This window comes from Crassostrea angulata, chromosome 1, assembly GCF_025612915.1.
Source record: "Crassostrea angulata isolate pt1a10 chromosome 1, ASM2561291v2, whole genome shotgun sequence".
In the NCBI taxonomy this organism is placed as follows: domain Eukaryota; kingdom Metazoa; phylum Mollusca; class Bivalvia; order Ostreida; family Ostreidae; genus Magallana; species Magallana angulata.
In genome coordinates this window covers 46739735-46762348 of record NC_069111.1, presented here as the reverse complement: position 1 = coordinate 46762348, position 22614 = coordinate 46739735, and the positions used below count along the sequence as shown (strand labels likewise).

Here is a 22614-nt window from a genome sequence, read left to right as displayed (position 1 = left end):
CTAATGTAGCTGCAGGACTCTAGCTCCCGGTCTGAAAAAAAAAATTCGGATGGATCGCCTTGGAGCTACAGTACCTCCCATAGTAAAAAAAACTGCAATTAACGGCGCGCAAAAAATGCGCTAGTTTTGGACAGATTAACCTTATTTTCACACAAATTCTGGGAAAACAGTTAGTACCATTAAAATTTTCAGGCAATTTACTACTGATATCGTCACTTTATTCGCCTCAGATTATCTCTTAAACATGCTATCTGACCTCGGAAAATGAAGTATATTATTTCACGTCGAGATTGAGAGTCGCCATTTTTACATGTAAACAAACTGCACCACTTCTCTTTACACCAACTGGTGATCGCGTTTAAAAGAATATCAAGGGCAAGTGAAGTGACGATATCTGTAGTAAAATGTTTGAGGAATTTTTTGGAATGTGTTCGGAAATGAGATTAATCAGTCCAAAACTATCGCAATTTTTGTGCGCCGTAAATTGCAGTTTTTTACTATGGGAGGCACTGTAGCTCCCAGGTCGTCCATCCGAATTTTTTCAGACTGGGAGCTACAGACCTGCAGCTAGATCTTATGATAACTAAAGCAAAAATAATTTTAGAAACGTAGAAAGAATCGCACAATTACACAAGAAAAAAGCAACAACAACAAAAAAACAACAAGAAACAGTGAATCGTGTTTAAGTTGGTATGGGACATCTGTCGATATTAATGTGGATTAAAGCACATTATAATTGAAATAAATCTGTTGATATTAATGTGGATTAAAGCACATTATAATTGACATACTTTCATCGGTTTAGGATTTTCAAATTTTACAAAACTGAAACAAAAAATAGCTTTTAAAAGAACTTGGAGAGGTAAAAATTGTAAAACTCCTAGCGGGGTTCGAACTCACGACTTCCAGATTCGTAGTAAATCCTCTAACCCACTGCGCTACGCTGTTACATGTAGATGACATTATTGGGAAAGGAACATAATCTTTTATAAGTCCACTTCATTTTATTGTTTTTTTCGATAAACAATACCATACAACATGGAAGTGTCCCATACCACCTTAATAAATGTATGTAAGAATTGGTGAACTTTTTTCTCGCCAACCGTTCAACTAGTCTTTCGCTTCGATTAGCACAAAACCTCATGGTACTGATCGGGAGATGTTTACAAACATTTACATTTACTTGGTGTGGGATTAATTATCTTAATATTTTACTTTGAAGACCATATACTCTTTCAAAGGCTAGAATTTCCAAAAATTGAACAACCATTAGTGATTATTCGTTTTCTGTAAAGTCCCCTTTGTGCAACGTCCATGGCATATTTTTTCAGTACAATATATGTAGATTTATATGTAAAACACTGAGATGCGATTGAAAATCAGCAGACGTGACTGAATAAGGCATGTCAAACGCACAGGTGCTTGTTGACGGAACCCATCCCTGAAAAAATCCAATGCGATAGAAAGAACATATCACTAACAGGAGCATGATTTATTTATTTTCGTTTACTACTTTTAATAAACACAATTCATAATATTTGTTATACATGTACAAATATATATATAAACTGCACTTCCATCCTTTGTAGTTAAAAAAAATCCTGTCAAAAAAGTGATCAGTTAGAAATTGAGCACATTCAGAACTTCTGGCATTAAAGATTTACTCAATAAAGTATAAATTAATAAACTACAGAGACTCTGGTTACGTCTAGATACATAATTATGTAATGGTAAAATGCGTGTAAATTCATCATCAATGAAAACTCTGATCAAGTTACAATTAGAGTTTAATAATAAATACGCGTACGTTTTGAAATTATTAAAAACAAATAATGTGTTTCAACCAATAACAAAAACCATACACTATGAATATAATTACAAAATAGTGTAAGTTGAAAGTAAATCAATACTAGATCACACAATTAAACAAGAATTATACAACTCGGTCAAATGAATGCACTAATATTAGAACTTATTTTACTTGTTATATGATACCGAAACCAATATAAGACTTAATATATATATATATATATATATATATATATATATATATATATATATATATATATATATATAAAGAAATCAAAACATGAAATGATTTTTCTATTTAAATCGATAGATTATGCTTAGAAAATTTAAAACAAAAAACATCTCTATTTTTGTTTACGATCTCAAACAATCTTTCTATCATACTATCATACTATACACAAAACGGAAAAATAAATTAACTTTAATCGCAAAAAAATAAATAAAGATGCAATTATTTTACATTTTTCATGTACGAAAGACGATGTCATTCAAATGCCCATAGCCTCTTGTGGGACACGAAAGTTCGGGTCGAAAATGCCTAGCAAGAGGGAAGAGATAGAAGTTCAAAGTATAATTTCATTTTGATACCAGCTACAATCAAAAGGAAAGTAAACTTTAAAATTTCCATCACAAGTCTGTGCATAAGTTAGCACATACATGTAACGTCATGTTCTAAAACAATAAATACATACGTTTATAGCAATAATGCATATATATACATATCATTAACTTGTAATATGCACACTCATCTATAAGTAAAACGAGGAACAAACAAGAGTAAGAAGTCAAGACCAATCAATAAAATTAAAGGAATAACACTTAACAAAAATGAATTTGACCAATCAAAATGAAGTAAACAAATAATACACAATAGATAAGATCATACAGACGTTTCGCTAAAAGCGGAATGAGAAGAGGGGCTGGCAATGTCCTCTTGGAAGACAACGTTCTGTGTTAGGGAAGCAGGTCCACTTTTAGCTCTTTCCTCTGATTTGGAACGGAATTTGGACTTGGTGTCGTTTTTCTTCGCTCTGCTTTTGCGTTTGTGATCATCTTCGTGAACCTCCTGAAGCTGAACGTGGTTAAATATTGTTCAAATGGAATTGAAAATAAAGTCAGTTATACTAAGTCTATATTTTGAAGTTCATAAATATTGCATTATGTAGACGTAACGTATACTTCCTCTCAGGATTTAATAGCTTAAGACATTTACCTAGCGTAAGTATTAATAGTTTTACTTAACAACCAATATCACTTTGGATGAAATCTTTTTTTAAAATATTTTTTTAAGGGGATGCATAAAGAATTGATTGTTACACTATAGTATTTCATTAATAAGATTAATTATGCTTTTGACTACAATGTAACTATAACTATACCTTTGGTTATACATGTACCTTTGGTCATCAATATAACTAACTATACCTTTGGTTAAGCCTTTGGTCATTAATATAACTAACTATACCTTAGGATATACCTTTGGTCATCACTATAACTAACTATACTTTTGGTCATCAATATCACTAACTATACCTTTGGTTATACCTTTGGTCATCAATATAACTAACTATACCTTTGGTCATACCTTTGGTCATCAATATAACTAACTATACTTTTGGTCATCAGTATCATTAACTATACCTTTGGTAACATTTTGCGGTTCATCATTGATATTGGCGGTGTTGGTGGAGGTATGAGTCGGCCTGATTCTGGAGTTAGTGGCTCATCCACCATGGGAGTTGAAATAGGCGATTCTCCCAGACTCTGATTTCTCGAAGAATACGACGAACTAGCATAAGCGTCCACGTGGCCGGAATATTTTGAGCCATCGTCCTCACTGATGGTTCCACCTTTGCGACCTTCTGACAGAGAAGATGAACGTTTCAATGATGGTTTCAACCTGCGTTTGACAGCAGCAAACAATTCAAAAGGTGAGAGAGACGAGGGAGCCCCAGGCGATATAGCTGAAACCCCTGCATCTGCTAATGTGTTGCTTACGGCTGATGTATCCATGCTTGAAGATTTTTTAAACAGCCTTCGTTTCTTTTTTGGTTGTCCGGCTTTTAGATGCGAATCATCTTTTCCATGGAGTTTTGTTTCGCTATCGCTCGAAGAACACCCATGTTTTCTGCTAATTTCTGTTGATTCGCCAACTGCATCCTTAGCCAGGTCATTTGAAATTAGCGTAGTTTCGTTTTTAATTGCTATATTATTCTCACTAATTGATTTGACATTAGATGGATGTTGATTACTGTCTTCTAAACTTTCAAAAAACATTCTTCGAGCAGCTTCTTTTGAGACTTTGGAGCTGTTTGACGGTATGTTACAATCCGATTTGCATTTTGGATTGGAAAATTCAAAACAATTCTGCCCATGAGTCGGTGAAGCACTAGCAGAGAATGCCTGCCGTTCAGAACCGTTGTTTAACACATCCAAGGATATACTGTTCGGAATTTGTCGCGAAGAAACCGTACTTGTTAAGGATGTTGAAATTGTTTTGGAACTTTGAGACTGAACAGAAATGACACGTTGCGACGGCAACAGCAGAGACGGAGGGGGGACGGGGAACCTTGAGGTCACACCCTCCTCATGGTGGACATCTATCATGATTCTGTTATGTCGATCATTCACAGTCCCAGGTTCCGGGTCAAGCATCATTTCGGTATCTGAGTCCTCCGATCTGATATCAGCAATGTCCCTTGGTCCGGTGTGGTAAATATTCCTGCTCAGTTTATTGCTGACCATATCGAGGTGTTTCGTTGGTGTGTTCCTTCTTGAATCTTTCAAGTGTTCTATCTGTTGTTCAACAACTGCTTCGTCTTTCAACAAGAAATCCAGTTCCGAACTTGAAATACTTCTACAAGGGTATTAAAATATTTATATTGTATAATCAGCAATATATGTTCCTATAATCTGTATTTAAAAAATTTAAGAAAAGGAATGGTAAATGATAACTCGTCCGACGTTCAACACTAAACTGCTTTCGCTCTCGTCTTTTCATTTATCCTACATTCTATATATAAATGCAAATATTGACATGGCAGGTAATATACCGTATATATCTAATCATGAAGCCGTCATTTTCTTTCCAGAATTAGGCGTAGTTGTCACTCATTAACTTTCTTCTAACATTCACAGTTATAATGCACACAGAAATTCATAATATATGAGGTTCAAATCTGCAATATCTTAGTTTGAGAGGTATTACAATATATTTGATTATTTGAATTGTATGAATGTATTTGAGGTTAACCTTCTAAGTCTTCGCCTCTCATCCTCGGATGATCCTCGGGAACTGGGTCTTGATAAATTATCCGCCGCAAAGTGGATTTCCTTCAGAGACTGGAAAAAAGGTGTACTTCATATAAATCAGATTGTTATCTTTATTGACCTAGTCAATTTATTCAACGCTATAAATTGTTTTTTATGTTTTTGGAAATTCAAGAAGAGCATTTTTAAGTTAAATATCATTCTGGATAGGCAAAGATAAAAAGATAACATTACCTCTTTCATATACTGCAAAACAACCTGCGAAAAGAGACACCGTTTCTTATCAGTTGTCAATATAAAACTCAATTTCAACTAATTTATGAATGATACATGTATATAGAGCTAGATCATCTTAATGATGGTTGAGTAATATACTGATTATTAGTTGATTAAAGTACCTCGTTTATTTTTTGTTGTATATCTGTGCTGGCATGGATTGACAGTCTTTTGGATTCCGGTTTTGAGAGCTGCTCTAATCGGGACACGATGTCGGTGTCCACGTCCGGATCCTCGGAATCAATGACTATTGACGCAAGCTCTCGAAGTCTCGTTAACTGTCAAAGAATGGGGGGTTGTTATAATGTTAAATATATTTTATAGGGATTATCATAATATTACATTGAATAACAGTATATAAGTTTGTATATTTTTGCTATGCAGCTGCCTCAAGTAAGTTATGTATTTAGTGATCAAAACTACCTACAAGTAGTACTTTCACTATTCATAAGTAATTACTTTACCTCTGATAAAACGTCTTCAATTCGTCTCTGATCACGTTTATGACTTCTGCGAAAATCCGCAAGACGGCGCACTAAGTCAACTCTTTCTTTCATGGATACTTCATGGTCCTTTTCGGAACGTTGGCACATCTCTTTTAATTTCGTTTTTAAATCCTCCGTTTCTCTTTTACTGGTCTCAATCTTCAATATCAAAGATCATGCGTCATATCTACTGGTCAATCAGTTATTAATACAATTATATATACTTAGATCTTGCATATGCCCCTTATCCTAAAGTCATGTTGTAAATTTTGAAGTTTTCGGGCGACAGAAAATGCATGACAACTGGTAAATTTGGTATTTACTGCCAACAATAATAAATTCTACAACAAGGCACAAACCTCATTTCCAAAAAAATTGCTTGCTAACATATTTTATAATAGAATTCAACCATAAACATGTATCAAAATATCTATTTATATCTATGAAGGTTTGAAAACTAATTCGCTCTACCCCTATTCTCAATTATATAGGTTCTAACCACATTTTAACATGTATGTTTCGATGTACAATCTATAAAATTAGCCACAAACGTGTTCAATTTAAAGCCAACCTGTTTAAGTCTCTTTTCCCTCAACATCTGTTCCTCGTCCAGTTCCTTTCGGAGTTTTTTCAGCTGCTCTAGTAAGGCCCTTCGCTCCCTTGAGTGCTCGTCATCGCGGCATTTCAGTTGCCTCTGCAGATCCATGGCCAGTTCGTGTGCCTCATTCAGAAGCCGTTTCTGTTCAGCTCTCTCTGATTCCCAGGCCACCTCCATGCGGCTCTGCATGTCTTTTGTTCTGTATTGAGAGTACGCAACTGTATCCAGTTTTTCCTCCAGCTGAAACATAAATTAATTTCAATAAATATTCCATACGTGATATTGGAAATTTTAGTTGTTTTTTGGTTTTTTGGTTTTATGGGGTTTTTTTTCGTATTCTCTTCGTTTTGTATTTTTTTTTCTTTTTGTTCTGTATAACATTTTGAAAACACAACTGTAAAAGAAAAAAAATTAATTAAAAATATCTATTCAATTAATTTCCTAGGTAAAAAAGATTGACAAATATTATATCAAATATTAATTACAATTTTAACATTTTTAAAAGCTTACCTATTTTAAAATAAAAATCAAAATACTACGTCACCAAAGATCGACTTTCTAAAAGTTATAACTCTTCAAAATTCCCATCATATTTTAAGGTTGTATGGGACATCTGTTAATTGATATTAATGTGGATCAAATTACACTATAATTACAATACCTTAACCGGTTTACAAATTTTACAATATTTAACCAAAAATAGCTTTTGAAAATATTTGGAAAGGCAAATAATGTAAACCTTCAGCGGGATTCGAACTCATGACCTACAGTTTTGTAGTTAACCCCTTAGCAACTGCGCTATGCTGTTAGGTTACAATACTGGGAAAGAAACTACTTAGTACATATTATTGTTTATTTAGATAAACAATACGTCACAACATGGAGGTGCCCCATTCCACCTTAAACACATAATATTTTTTAAAAAGCTTCTGCTTCCTTATAACACTGTATATGTACCTGATTCATGTGACTCTGCATTCCCGACCTCTCCAGTTCCCATTTAGATCGTTCTGTGGTCATCCGGTTTATAATTTCGGCGCGTTCGTACTCTTGGTCTGCCAGTTGCTGTTTTAATTCTTCCACTTTCCGCTCAAGTTCTGCCGCTAATTTTCGACTGGACTCAATCTTTAAATATTGTATTACGTTATGATTTTGATAAATTACTTCTATTTAAGAACTGTTTACAAATTTCGCAGAAAGCTTTGTCTATTTATTGTTCTATTGTTAATGAAAAATGGGGGTAAAACTGAGTAATTTAAAATGCAATTAACCAAATAACTCCGGGAAAAATACCTCTTTGATGTGCTTTTCTAGCACATTTCTTTCCTCTTTCCAGTGCTCTAAATCCTTGGTGTAAGTTTCTTTCATAGTCCCCATTCCTTTCTGTACGCCTTTTATCATCTCTTGATTGAGGACCTTTTCTCGTTGCAGTTTATCTAAAACGCCAAGAAGCTTCATGTGTTCTTTCTGCAGATTTTCTAATCTCGTTTCGTATCTGACTTTCATAGCCAAATATTCGGCACGGAGCACTTTTTCATGGTATTGGATTTGATAAGCTACATCTTCCTATAACAGATATACAATGACGTACAATGACGTTTTCTTGTGAAGAATCAAACAAAATTTTACAAAAACTTTACCACACTTGAATGACACTAAGACCACCTTAAATTGTTTTGGCTAAAATTTTATTTCAGCATACTCACTTGTGCTCTTAATCTGTCAAGCTCTTCTTTCATTTTATCATTTGATGTCATTTCAGCTGTTAACTGGCGGATTTTTTGTGTAAGTTCATCTTGTAACTTGAGTTTCTCGCATTTTAATGTTCGCATGTTTGCTTCATGTTCAATTTTTGTGACTCGGAATTCAGTTGAAATTTTTTCCTTACTTTCCAACAACTTATGGGTCTCCTTTCGCAAAAGACCTACGATTTGACTCTCTTTCTTTGCTGCTGTCTCCTCATACATTCGTAACTTCTCTTTAGCTACATTGTAGGCTATTTCAATCTGTGAACGATCTTTGTTCCACAAGACCATCGCCTCGCTTAGTGCCTGCTTAGTTTTTTCTAACTCTTCCTGTAACGTACAATTGTCTGTATGTAGTTTACCGAGGTTGGAGGCCATTGATTCAAGGTCATTTTTAAGTTGCTTGTTGTCCTGTTCCCATTCTGCTTTCGTGACATTTTGGGTTTTTGTATTTCCTTTCAGTTCATCGATTTCATTCTGTTTAAGTTCTATTGTTTCATTCAATTCAGAAATTTCCTCAGATTGATAGTTTATTTCATCTTGCTTTGAATCTATTATATCCTTCAAAGAATTTATTATTTCTTCCTTATCTTTTAATTTCTCGTTGATTGGGTGCACTTTCTCGCGCAAATCTCGTATATCATTGTCCCTTTGCGAGATTTGATCGAGAAGCGATTGCAAGTCTTCCTCTCTTTGCTTGATTATCTCCTCTTGTTCGTTGATAATTTCTTCCTTTCTTTTTAAAATATCCGAATTTACAGTAATTTTCTCTTCAATTTCTCTGAGCTGTTTTTGTTTTATACACACGTCTTCTTTGAACCCCTTCAGAGACCCCCGGAGCGCCTCGGAGTCTATAGTTAGGTCTCGAAGTCGCTGCTGGGACTCATTCTTTTCTTTTTCGATGGTGGTACATTTTGCTCTCCATTGTGCTTCTACCTAGGCAAATATCCATGAAGCAATGATCTAAGTTAAATCAATAGATATATGCTTCATTCATTTCATGCAAGCATTTACTAACTACAGCTTCTTCTTCATATTAATTATACAATGTAACCTGCATTATTAAATACTCCTTCGATATCAAATGATGATAAGTGCATGGATTGACTCTCTTGCTGTTTTAGTGCTAAGTGAACACAATACTGATTAGCAATAAAGTGTTACTTAAATTCGAGTATGTTATCTCTTTTAATATTTTTTCAAGGTTATTTTGCAGTCGGCCATTCGGTGCATTTTCTATGTTAATCTAAAACTAATTCCTATAACAAACCCATTAAAAGGTGAATACACATATTTTGTGAGGCATATTACAAATATCTGGACACGCATGCTTGGCTCATTACGATTGTGATATTTATAGACTGGTTAACTTTGTGTTAACTAAACAGGCACGATCACTTGCTTACTTCTTTTAACTGTTTTTCCAAACTGGCAATTCTTTCTCTGTAATTGGATACATCGGTTGTGGTTTGGGTTTTAGACGCATCTTTCTGCAATAAACAAAATATTTCTAATGCTGGCTACAGACACAACTTCTCTGATTTCTAAGTCCAATTATGTTATCGGCAATAAAAGAACAAAACTAATTCTGCGGAATTAATTGAAATGTTTGTATCAGCACGACAACAGAGTATGTAGAAAACGCATGAGTAAACGAATTGCATCTAGCCTTACTGCATTTTTCATTGATGGTTATGAAGACTTTTGTTTATAATTCTTCTAAGAGATGAAATGTTCTTAATGAGATTATATCACTTATACTCAATTCATGAAAGACATATTATAAACACATTAATGATTTCACTTGGCATCCTTTCAAATTATAAATACACAGCAGGACCAGCAAGCAAACAAAATTACATCATATATAAGAGGATGCCAGTGGTTCACAGAGTATTAGAATATGTCTATGTGTTTTTATGTCAAATCTGTCCTAAATTTCTATCATATTTGCTTCATATTTTGAAATATATCAATACTTTTGTGTCTTAACCACATGTATTAACTAGTATGAAAAAAATTTGTTTTAAAAAGAGACAACCCCTCTATTTTGTAATGTTAAAAGAAATTGCTTTAAAAAAGTACATGAAAAGTGTGTATTGCAATCGACATAAAAGAACCTGGATGAAGGTTTTCAAAATTTGTGCGATGCGCTCCAAATGATACTAAGCTTATTTTTTTTTACTAACCGTTTAATATATTATTTATAATTATCAAAAAACGGGATTGTGTAAAAAAAAAAAAAAAAAAAAAAAAAGCCTGGTTTTTCCTTTTTGCTTGTATCATTTTCAACTGTTTTTTTTTTCGCTGATGGATATGCTAATTCATGAAGGAAATCAACAAAAAGGGACGGGTATGAAAAGCTCAGTCCTTGGACAAACAATAACAGTACATGTTACTGATTTCTTACCATAGCCACATCAAAGCTAGGCGGTCGCTCATCGATGTGGTAGGACGGTGTCTTCTCATTTTCTGACTCCTCACTTTCGGCCTATACAATAATAATGAATTTAATTAATATGTGTGTGAGTTCAATCAAAATTACATAAAATGCAGATCTCGTGTATTTCTTTTGATATGCAATGAAAATCCTTAATTGAAACATACAAGTTCGTTGGCATAGGTGATTCGAAGACATCGGTTTTCTTCTTCTAGGGTGAACATTCGTTCACGTAGTCCCTTGATTTGATCGGTTGCAATCTTCAAAAGTTTTTTTCCTTCTAAAACCTGAAAATATTAAAGGCAACCATAAGAACATTTGTGATGTATCAAGGATTAGTGTGTAATATTTCAGGGTATAAAAATGGTATCAAGCCCACCCACACACTGGAAAGTTACTTTCATCCATGTGTGCTATTTACATTTTAATCCCTCCTTCCACCCATTCTCGAAAAGTTTTTACCAAAAGCTGGGATGTGATATGCTTTGATATCAGCAAAGAGTGAAATGAGACATAAACAAAGAAGTAAACGCTGGGGAGATATCACATAGCTTGGCCTTCTAGTTGCTTCAAATTCCTAAAATCTATTTGAAAATCGCGCATGGAACGAGTAGAAAATAAAGGAAGTTTGGATGCATCGCAAGACCGCTACGGTACCGTTATTGATCCATACCTCTGCTTGAAGGAGTTCCTTTTCCCTAGCGAAAAGTTTGGCGTCGTCGGACATGGCAGTAGAGATATTCTCCGTAGACACAAGAGCTAATTTCTTTTCTGTCGCTGCTAGTTTTTGTCTTTCCTCTGCCAGTAGACGCTCCAAGCAATCAATTCTTTTACGAAACTGGTTCTGAAAGCAATTTGAAGAATGACAATGAAAACTGAAAGCACAATTTGAGAAATCAAACCATTTATAAAGATAAAAATGGCGGACCACACGGACGCAGCAAAATATTGTTATATCCTACTTGCAAATAAATCATGACTTGCACCTGATTATTATTTTCATTAATTAAAGATACATGATATACAAGACCGTAAATGTATTCCATGTATCAGTGTCAGAGATGCAGACGATGCCAAAACAATGAGCACAGATACTAATAACTATCAATATATGATTACAAACAGTTGGTTTGGTTACATAAATCATAAGTAAACACCCGAATCTACAATTTCATTGCAGACTTTCAGAGGTCTATATTGTATATTACTGACTAAACAGTTAAGAATCAGAAAAATAAATCTTGTTCGTTTAAAATCTGATGATTAAGCATAAAATATTAGTTGACTTGGTCCGCAGACTGATATATGATCAGTGTAGGGGGGGGGGGAGTACACGAAGTACATGTACCTGCTACGGCTCGATGTGCTTATGTTTCAGTTAATTGAACACGACACAGTAATTAAGACGGACAAAAACCCGTGTATCATCTGCCAGACATCCGGGAAAAAAAGACTGGCTCAAAGAATCAAAGAAAAAATACAGAACTATAAATACATCCACATGGAACCCGAAATACCGATGGTGCATCGAAACAAAAAGATTGAAGGCACATTTGATCCCTTACATTGTTTTACTTTTGATTTTAAAAGCAGCGCAATTTTCATTTTAAATAATAGGATATTTATTCATAGTTACAACTATATATCTGTGAATTCAGAATTAAAATGGGAAATATGGGAAAAAAATCCATAGAGAATGTGGTTTGTTATCTGTGTGGTTTCTGTATGAGATCAGTACACAGCAAATTACAGCATTAGGTTGGAATTCGTGATAAGAAGCCATCACCTTTGGTTTTGTTTTGGTACATTTCTTTATGTAATTTATCCTAGCACACATGTGGTAAATCGACACCTTTTTACAATCGCAAGCAATAACGTTTTATTGTTAGCATGCAAGCCAAACATCTCATTTTCATTTTCTAGATTGAAAACAGTTATGATAAAGTTGCACATATTGAATATAATGTACTGTCGTTTGTCAATTTACATTATGACAAATTGTATATCTTGTTTTAACACCCATCCAGTAAGTTCAAAATTCACAATTTGACAGTTTAGGGGGGGGGGGGGGTGACCTCCAATGCTTAATGTACAACAATATAAAAACAATGCTTACATCCCAGTCCTTTTGGATGACCTGTCTCTTCAGTGGAGATTCCGGACTGCCAGGCAAGACAGGTGATAAACCAGGAGATACACCGGGGGATGCCCCATCAAACACTTCGTCACTTCCAACACTGACGTCACTGCAGGTACTGATGACCCTTGCACTTCGTCCACTTCCGTCGCTTGCGACTGAGAAAGAGGCTGCGACACGCTCTAATTCACGCTCGGCCGCGTCCGCACGCTCCTTGACGATGTCCAGTAAATTACTGAGAATCTAGATAATTATAATAAAAAAATCTCTCACAAGACAGAAAAGGGTTCAAAATAATCACTTCATGGTTATCAAAATCAGCAGTCAGCTTATATTGTAGGGAACTTAACAGGCGATACATCCCAAGAGTAACAAGTTAGAATAGTGATATTCGTTTGCCTCTTCACTGATGCATTTTTGCCTTTTACACTGGTTCATTGCCGAATTTCTATTAGACTCTAATCCTTATGGAAGCTATTTTCTTGTGTTTGCTTTAGAGATACTAAGATTGTGGTGATATACTTAAGAAAAGCAAACAGTCAATAAGAATATTTACCCCTGAAACAAGAAAACATTAAATGATAACAGAGAGAAAGCCAGTTGTCTTTGGCAGGGAATCAGAAGTACTTTAAAACTACATTATTGCTTTTCTGAATTAGTGAACTCCCATTTGATGTTTGCATTTCATGGACTCACGGTCTCTTATCATTTACTTCTTCTTGAAAATATTCCAAAAATAATTCCAGCGGAAAATCGTATCTTTACAACAGTATAGATCCCCAGTGTGTTGATTAATTGTAAACATTTACCTGTATCCAAAGATTCCGACCCTTCACATTTATATATATTTGTACCCATCCGTGCGAGATTATTGAGGGATTTATACCGGATGTTTCTTCACACCTGTACCTTATGGTTCCATGTTTCACTCTAAACTCTGGCCTAGTAGTAAGCTTAGATTAACTTGACCCGCTATTCTTTTTCTTTCATGTAAGTTGATAATATTAATTTCCGGTTTACAAAAACATCAAATTCTTGTTGTGATTTAAGCAAACTATTTCCTTAATCAGTAATTCTACTTTTTCCAATGATCTGATTTTCAAACTTTTAATGAAAACACATGCATGAACTTTTAGAAATTTTTGAACTAGATTTACCAATCTAGTGCACGTTAGTCTTCGAGGTGAAACTAACCGTTTTTCAGATCTAGCGAAGATCCTACATGTAAAACTTTATAGCAATGAATGTCAGATTGTATTTATTAGCAAAAGGTGCTGAAATTTGGTGCTAAAATTGAAATAAGTTTTTCTCTTCAAATATTACTTTAATGCGCAACGAATTTATTTCGCGTTTATCCATAAATTGACTGGTTAGTGTGCGTCAACTAAACGTTTGCGACCAAACTAATGTCTAACCTGCCAAAGTTTTCTTGCTCGCGAATAAAAGTTGACTTACAATGTCATTGCTTTTATTAAGAAACTCAAATCGAAATTTATCAAATTATCATATTAAAATACAAACAACAATCTCACAATTTAAACATTGAACCTCTTTGTATATCCTTTATATAGGGTCAAGGAAAACAGTATATGATTTTATGACTTTTTGAGCCTTTGATTTCAGTTTATTATGCTGTCCAAGTAAGAAGAAATAACATCTTGAGAAGGTTTTTACAACAACAAAAAAGCAATATCTAGATGTTGCTGTGTTTTGTATTAATGAAGGTATGTCGATCCCGTTGTAGTGCTTCTTTCCATTTAATGTTTACTTTCAAAGTACATGAATTGTGTATATCTTATAACTTTGTACACAACAAGGAGAATAAACTCAACCAGTCATGTGTTTTAAATCTATACTCGTGTGACAACCATCAGTCCACGTGTGATGCATAACTGTTTGCCATCAACTCTTTAGAAGAGAGGCCATTGTTTACCGCTTACCTTGTATTTCAAAACAGAGGGCATCTGTGAATTCTCAACAGATTTTGCAAAGGTGCACATACCTCATTTTTGTCTTGAGAGATGTCCAAATCGTTGAGAAGATCAAGTTCCTTCTTTCTGTAGTCGTCTTCTATCTTCTCGATTTGTGTCAAATATTCCTTTTCTTTCTTTATCAGACTGGCAGTCTCCTCGTTTCTCTGTTTCAGTTTCTCTGTCAGGGACTCTGTAATAATAAATATTTTTAAAGTCCACGTCGTTGGTTTTTTTAATCAAACTAAGTTATAACAAAAGGGCTTAATTAGTGAATAGATTGTTTGATACAATCATTCTCTCTTGGGTTTTTTAAAAAATATTTATGACTTTTTGTAGCATAAATCCAGCATAAATAATGAAATGTTTCTGTTTTATTGTTTTAATCATTCACGTTATAAGCGGGTTAGTTAGTGAACCTTTGTCCTGTCTATATGATTTTCATTTGTGTTCATGTGACGTAATTGACTTATTACTTTTCTGACCGGTGCTACAGTACCTGTATCCCTAACATACTTAATACTGAATTAATGACGCCACACAGGCAAAAACGTTGAAATCGCCAAAGTTAATTTTTTATATAGCAGTGCTTGGTAAATATATTTTTTAATAAAACAAACTTACTTTATGTTTTGTTTCTATCAAATAGTTGAAGTTTCAAATTATCGCCACTGTTAATACAATAATGACTTTATTTCATGGTGTTGTTTTTATGCATTTTTGTGATACATAATAAAACTTGTCATACATATGTATCACCTCCTCAGCAGTGTTTAATGATGTTTTTATGACAAAGTCTTCCATCCAGTTAATTGTCCCCGCGTTTAATGTAAGATCCGTGCCAACGAGAGATATTAATATAAGTTGTAGAACTTGCTTATTAATCATTGTAAAATAAATAAAGGTCAGGTTTTTTTTAACAGATGGTGAATACTTTCAAGTTTCATCACGGACTTGAACCAAGGACCTCCGTAGTGTCTGGCCAGTGCTTCACCGCTCTAACCACCTGAGCGATGTTGCACATCGCAAACTTTTTAACCAATATGTAATGAAAGGTATATTACCGTACCTTACAGGTGGCTTATCGTAAAGCATGTGCATAAATGTGCTTATTTCGTAGATCATAACTTTGCAATGTTTGAAGTTTAAAAACAACTGGAATAAAGAATATCAGTTATAAATAAGCGTTCAGTGCTAGACAAAGGGTTACACTGTTATCATATAAAGACAAAACTTTTATTTTGTTTTAGTTATTTTTTGTTGTTATCAATAGGTTGGGTTGAATACGAAAAGCAAATGGGTATTCAATTAAAAGAGATACATGTAACGTCAATTTTTATGTTTATTGTTTTCCAATAAACATGTTACATCAAATCTGATACAAATTGAGAAAATATTAAAAGAATTTTAAGCGTATAGTAGTCTTTGTTACATTTTTATATCATTTGCATCATTCATCTTATTGTTTGGTAGCATTCTTTAATTAAGCATTGAATTATTATTTTTTGAAAAATGTAGTCTCATAACTGCATGCAACGATGTGTGCATACAAAATAAATAACGCTCGATATCGCGATATGTAAATTTGTTTGCAAATACCTTCGCAGTTATGAGACCACATCTTTCAAAAAAAAAAATTATTCAATGTATATATTTACGATTTTTAACAGTTATTCCCTTTCTGCAAATATGACTTATTAAGTTATTTTTTTTAAAAAATCTCTGCCTTATTCACCGAGTAATGTGAACTTAACGGAAGAGCCACTGGAACAGCCGACTTATGCTGACAAAAATAGTGCTCAGCGTTTTAAATTCTAATGACACAACTTTATTTTTCACTTTGTAATTTGATGAATTTACTTTGGGATACTTAGAAATTAATCAATTGAATTCATTTAACTGTTAAGCAATATTTACATCAATGAAATATAAATCAGCGTAAGTATCGTCGGGATTAGGTTTGAAGTCGCGAGGTCTTCGAGAAATACTGAAGGAAGACTGAATGTATTCCTACACACCAGCTTTGGTGATTGGGTCTTCTGTGTTATGCGTAAATATCACTCCAATCAATTAATGCAATTTAATGCAGAGACAGAAATTCAATTTAAATATTTGTTAATACATCATACATATTTTGAAAAATGCATCTTCAGCAAAAATATAATTTTTTTTATTGACAATAAATAAGAACAGAAGTAAGAATGGTTTTTGTTCAAACTACTTCATTCTTCATTCAAAGTGTTTTTAACTGTAATCTACTAAAAAATGACATCACCAAAACATTTTTCCTGAACATCTAAAAGTGTTCTTTCAGCACAGTTTCCCATTAAAATCTTTTTTTGCGCTTTTTATGAATAATAATCTCTAAAATTACTCTTTCTGAAACTCTTGCCAAACATATTTTGTTTACATCTGATCGATATAGTAAACTGAATGTACAAGATTATATTATTTTTTACAATATGAACTTAATATACATCTGTTTTATCAAGAATTACAGATAAAAACAAATAGATCCAAAACATATACCGACATTCCATATCGCAATTGAACCTGACAACATTCGGAAAGATCATCTTTTATCATTAGAAAACATATAAAAATAGAAAAGGAAAAGGGAGATGAAAAGAAGAAAAAATATTTTGTAAATTTACAAGCAATACTAATATTAAGCATGAAAATTAAGGATATAAACATTCATATCCTTACAAAATATGTGACTTTCAGAAAAATTGTCATTTGCATGTTTCAAAAAAAACCCAAAACTATCAAAACAGACAGAATGCGACAAAGACTATGGAACCGACGTATTGAAAGGTCCAGGCCCACTGTCCCCCGAAACACTTCCTTCGCATTTTGAGGGTCTAATTTTTTTAACTCAGAGACCACAACACAAAGTGCATGACTTTGTAGCATATATATAGATTCACATGGCTAAGTAACATTTTTCCCTGTTTCAGTAATGGGCCACAATAACATCGAACACAGCAATAAAAACACTAGCTGGTATCGAGAGAATGTTCAAAAACAATTGTTTCATTAAAGTGTGCGCAACTTTGTGTAACACAGCGTCTAAAAATATGAATATGAAAATTTTGTTATGCTAGTGAATTTGCTGCGTATATCCTTGTCAAAAACACTCACATCAGATGACTTGCCACCTCATAACTATAACATTTTTATTCGTGTCTTCATGGGTTCTGAATCTCGTGCACGAAGATTATTCAGCTCTTTCAAGGTTAATGTCTCCATTGTTTCAATAATAACTGTCAGTTTCCTGAAAACGTCGTGTATCTCTCTTGAACCCCAGTACTACTTACTGCGCTGCTAATAGACTTTTTGAGTACCGCACAATAGGTACTAGCATACTGCAGCTGAGGTACGAAGATTTAACAAATAAATTATAGCAATTTCGATTGCAATTCTATCTTACTATTCAGTCTTATCAATCAAAGAAATTATCAAAATGCAGACTGAATAGTTATGAATCCTCAAAAACAGAACTCTCTTCATTCCTGAAGGTGGCAGGGGACAGTTTTTTTGATACAATTCATTGTAGCCAAGGGATGCATGTCTTCGGAACTCTGTAACTAGAATGTCCTCAGTTCCCATTCAGTACAAATACCTTTAATTCACTCTTGAGTCTTTATAAGGCCAATCACCAATTTCTGAAGAAAATTACTAATCAAAACCTCATGTACCTAACATAAGGGGCCTACATATTACATATCAATTTCAACAAGAGACACCCCTCTAACTAATGATAATCATTAAAAATCATTTCATGAATTTTAGCAACACTCATAAGCCTTCAAGTACAGCAACTCTCAATTTTACAAAAATATTGACGGGTACTTTATTCGAAACTGTCCCTTGCGACCTTAAACGAGTTAATTTCAACGCGTTCTTCCTCGAATATGGTTATGGAATTTGATTTCAAAAGTTTTCGGTGATCATTTAGTAACACAGACTGCGCAGCTTTGATGTGACTAAAATTGCATTTGAGAGAGAGAGAGAGAGAGAGAGAGAGAGAGAGAGAGAGAGAGAGAGAGAGAGAGAGTTTGTTTTAAGGACATCTTGTACCAAGTCTACTACAGTAGTATAGATTACTACTAGATCTACATCAGACAGTTGTTTCTGTAATAAAAGTTTATCCTAGCTATACTAGTGTTATAGTAACAACTAACAACCGTTCTATAGGGTAAATCTACATCACAGAAACAAGTTTCTGTGAACTACATATACACGCCAGTAGCATCGTACACACACACAGTATCACACAGTACTTATCCCAGTCGAGCCCCTACCTCCTTCCAGTGTTATCCTCCGCTAGATCACGAATAAACACTTTCTGCCAAAGTAACAACTGAGTCGAGGAATTCGCTGAAGACAGAGAAGCGGGCCAGCATCTCGACCAGAGCCGGTATTTTCCTAACCTTAATTACTTCGCGATCAGGGGCTTTCCTTCTCACGAAAAAGCATGGCACAAGAAGGCTGATTGAAGAGAAACCTTTACGAACTATTTAATGTAATTGTAGGCTCGTTTTGTCATATATTGTGTTTCTCGGGCGTGCTTATCAGAGAACGGAATGGATTGGACTGTTTGCAGGAACCTTTTGCCAACACCTCACAGTGTTAAACTAAACAAAGAAACATTGCACTACCTCATCGTCATACACAGTACCAAACTAACTTTGTATGTTTTCTATTACTCAGTATTATGAATTAATTCAATTGTTGTAATAGGGTATTGTTAAAATGAATATTTTTTTCAATATCATGTACATTTTAGCTTATGTAGAAATGTTGAACTATCGTGTAGTTCTTTCTACTTTAAAACATTTCTTAACTTTCTATTCTTTATAAAGCCAGAATGATAAGTCAGAATAGTCAGAATAGTGGCAAGTAGTATTCTCCAGTGAAATACTGAACGAAAACTATTTAAATGATAGAGTTACAAATGAAATATATCGTATGGCCTTGATGTTTCTCTTACCTAAATATTTTGATATGAAAGTCATAATAAGTTAGAGGGATCGCGTCAAGCTTATTATAAAAAGTGTTTGAAAAAAATGATTTAATGCCAAAAAATACGTATTTCTTTTTCAACAGTGTGAACTTTATGCTGAATCTTTTTCATCACCTTCATTTTTCTTTTAATTCATTACAGAATTTATTCTAGAATACTTCACTCCTATGGGTTCGGCGAGAGTCATGATTCCTTCGACGTGAGGGAAACATGCAGGGTTTACGCTGCTTCACCCCTGAGCGTAGTCAAACACGATAACCATATTGCCCCTATCATCATACCTAAATGTTTACATATGCGCATAAATACGTCATAATCATTGATAAATATCAATTAACTAGCGTCTAATTTCGCCAACCACCCCAAAATATGACCGGTCAAGGTTCCTGCATTTGTAAATCACACGACCACCTGTTGGGAGATAGTCATATAACAAGCCACCTTCATCACTGCTTCCTGCTGAACAGTAAGCGAAATGTAAAGGTGAAAAATCTTTAATCAGGTTCTAGAGCTATTAAATAAGTAAATTGTAATTGATATGTTGACAAGGGGTCGTTCATAGATAACCAGTCACCTTTAAGTTAGTCGAAATATATCATTGAGCTGAAGATGTGCTTTCTGCTTCGAATGCATTTTTTTCAAGTTATTATTAAGTTATTTCTGTGACAAACGCTTTGAATATTATAACTGTCCAACTATATCGACTGTTTTAGATTTTATCCAAGGTGACTGTAAAATAGTTATTGTCAGGAGAAAAAGATCAAATCTTTAGAAAAAAAATAATGCAAAGATTAAAAATCCTGGGTTACGGCTTTCTGGCAATTGGCAAATTCCTAAAGTTCTCTTATGCAAAGAACTTTCAAATTTTATTCCAAAGGATTATCGATATCAAGTACATCAAGTTCTATTTTTTTACTTCATGCTTATAAGCGATTCCTTTTTGCATGCCCAACCAAAAACTGCTTCAAGTTCACACACACTGCAAAAGAATCGTTTTGGGTGTAACTCTGATCTTTTCTTTTAATGATGTATATTCAATATGACAACACCATCGTAGTTTTCTGATACAAAACCTTAAAACAAACGCTCCCTTATCTACAGCAGAAATGATGAACAGTCCTTTCATAACCTTTCCATCTCAGTAAACATAGACATTGCTGCTAGAAACATAAGCAGAGCAAAGGTGCAACAAACCCCTCGTTCCTAGGAATGTATCACTTTGTAAAACTTTCAATAGTTTATGTTAAACTCAATAATGGCGCTTTTATCTAGCAATATTTAATTAAGTACTGACATCAGTCTTTGTAGCAGACGATGCCTATGATTGATAAAAGTTATAATTTGCATTATATCGATTGCGTTTTTCCCATTTGAATAATTTTGACCTACATTCAAATTATACTTATTTTAAATGTTTTAACAAATATCAAGCTAGGATATACATGTACTTAAGGAAAACCTATACTACAAAATACGTGCCAAAAAATTTGTTTCGATGTCTTTACAATATAACATCAACAATATATCATATGTCACCGAGTCGTCATTTATGTTGCTATTGTTCAATAATTTTATTTTTGTTTAACTGACGCCTTGTGCGTGGAATTGTAGAATGTAAAATCACCTTTCAGTTTTGTGGGAAGGAGGGAGGTAGAACTGTTGTTAAATTTTGTCTTGGCAATCAGTTGATTTTCTCATTACGTAACAGATGTGAGCTCGCAATTGTCTGACAAACACACCAGGATTTGTTAATACGATTAAGTTTGACACTTGTACAGGAAAAACAATCAAAATTACATCTGTGTAAAATTAATACAAGCAAAATCTTTTAACCGCATTGCTTTTTTAATTAATTCAATCATTCCTTTTATGAAATGAAAAGACAATCGTATTAATTTTAAACTTTTTAATTATTACCGCATCCTTTCTTTATTTTAAGAATGATGCAAACCCTGAGGGTTTCTGTTTCAAATATAGTCATTCACGTAGCATGAGAAAGGGTATAATGTATACTGTAAGAGCATGTATGCAGCATGCAAACATAATGTAGAATGGGTCCCATTCAGGAATTTGAAAGAATTTATACAAGTGGTGCTCTTCTCGTTTCTCTTTTATCCAGTCTCATTTTGATAAACTGCTGATGGTTTGCTTCATTTACGAAACGCGATAGAATTGATGTTTCCTAACACCCGTACTACACCTGCTCGCAGAACGCAAGAAATTTTGTTGCTTGAATCGCCATTTTGCCAATTGCCAAGAAATCCTTTATCACTAATATTTTTGTTCCGATAGGTTATGACTGATGGATCTAATTATATTGTTTTGGAGAGAAAAAAGACGATAAGATTATTCAAAGAGGAAGCAGTGGTTTATCAGAGCATTTCATATCTCTCTCTCTCTCTCTCTCTCTCTCTCTCTCTCTCTCTCTCTCTCTCTCTCTCTCTCTCTCTCTCATTTGGGGTGTGTTTCATGTGCCGGATAATTTTTTGATTTCAACTTGGGATTATTTCTTCAACAAAAAGTTATTATCTGTCTGGTACTTGTACTTTGTAAGCATCGTTTATAATGATTATGCTGACCTGATTATACTACATTATATTTGATTCATAAACTACGATCTCTTGAGAAAAAGCATTTTGAACGGTTTTGATCATTAACCTAATAGCCCCTATAGAACTGCATTCCTGTAACAATATGAGGTATAATGTACATATCTTATCGCGTGCTTGGGCCATTACTTTACTACTTGTTACTGTATTTCATGCCATCAGAAATAGTTCACCCGCAGTGATAATTACGAGATAGAGCGCTCGGGGTAATCATGTGATGAAATCTAGGCCAGTGGAATAAATACA

At 34.0% G+C, this 22614-nt stretch overlaps 1 protein-coding gene across 1 annotated transcript in view; it reads right to left on the bottom strand.

Moving 5' to 3' along the window:
* Nucleotides 1–1477: 1477 nt before the first annotated feature.
* LOC128170399 (centromere-associated protein E-like) overlaps nucleotides 1478–22614 on the bottom strand; it is a 34709-nt gene continuing 13572 nt past the window's right edge. Inside the window, exons 4-19 of the mRNA XM_052836176.1 lie at nucleotides 14763–14923; nucleotides 12740–13003; nucleotides 11297–11467; nucleotides 10791–10910; nucleotides 10594–10674; nucleotides 9590–9673; nucleotides 8145–9119; nucleotides 7732–8004; nucleotides 7396–7563; nucleotides 6412–6678; nucleotides 5820–5999; nucleotides 5478–5633; nucleotides 5314–5337; nucleotides 5063–5151; nucleotides 3451–4666; nucleotides 1478–2881 (exon numbers count right to left, since the gene is read on the bottom strand). Of these exons, the coding sequence (XP_052692136.1) occupies nucleotides 2690–2881; nucleotides 3451–4666; nucleotides 5063–5151; nucleotides 5314–5337; nucleotides 5478–5633; nucleotides 5820–5999; nucleotides 6412–6678; nucleotides 7396–7563; nucleotides 7732–8004; nucleotides 8145–9119; nucleotides 9590–9673; nucleotides 10594–10674; nucleotides 10791–10910; nucleotides 11297–11467; nucleotides 12740–13003; nucleotides 14763–14923 (4421 nt within the window). The 3' untranslated portion in view covers nucleotides 1478–2689. The remainder of the gene's footprint in view (nucleotides 2882–3450; nucleotides 4667–5062; nucleotides 5152–5313; nucleotides 5338–5477; nucleotides 5634–5819; nucleotides 6000–6411; nucleotides 6679–7395; nucleotides 7564–7731; nucleotides 8005–8144; nucleotides 9120–9589; nucleotides 9674–10593; nucleotides 10675–10790; nucleotides 10911–11296; nucleotides 11468–12739; nucleotides 13004–14762; nucleotides 14924–22614) is intronic.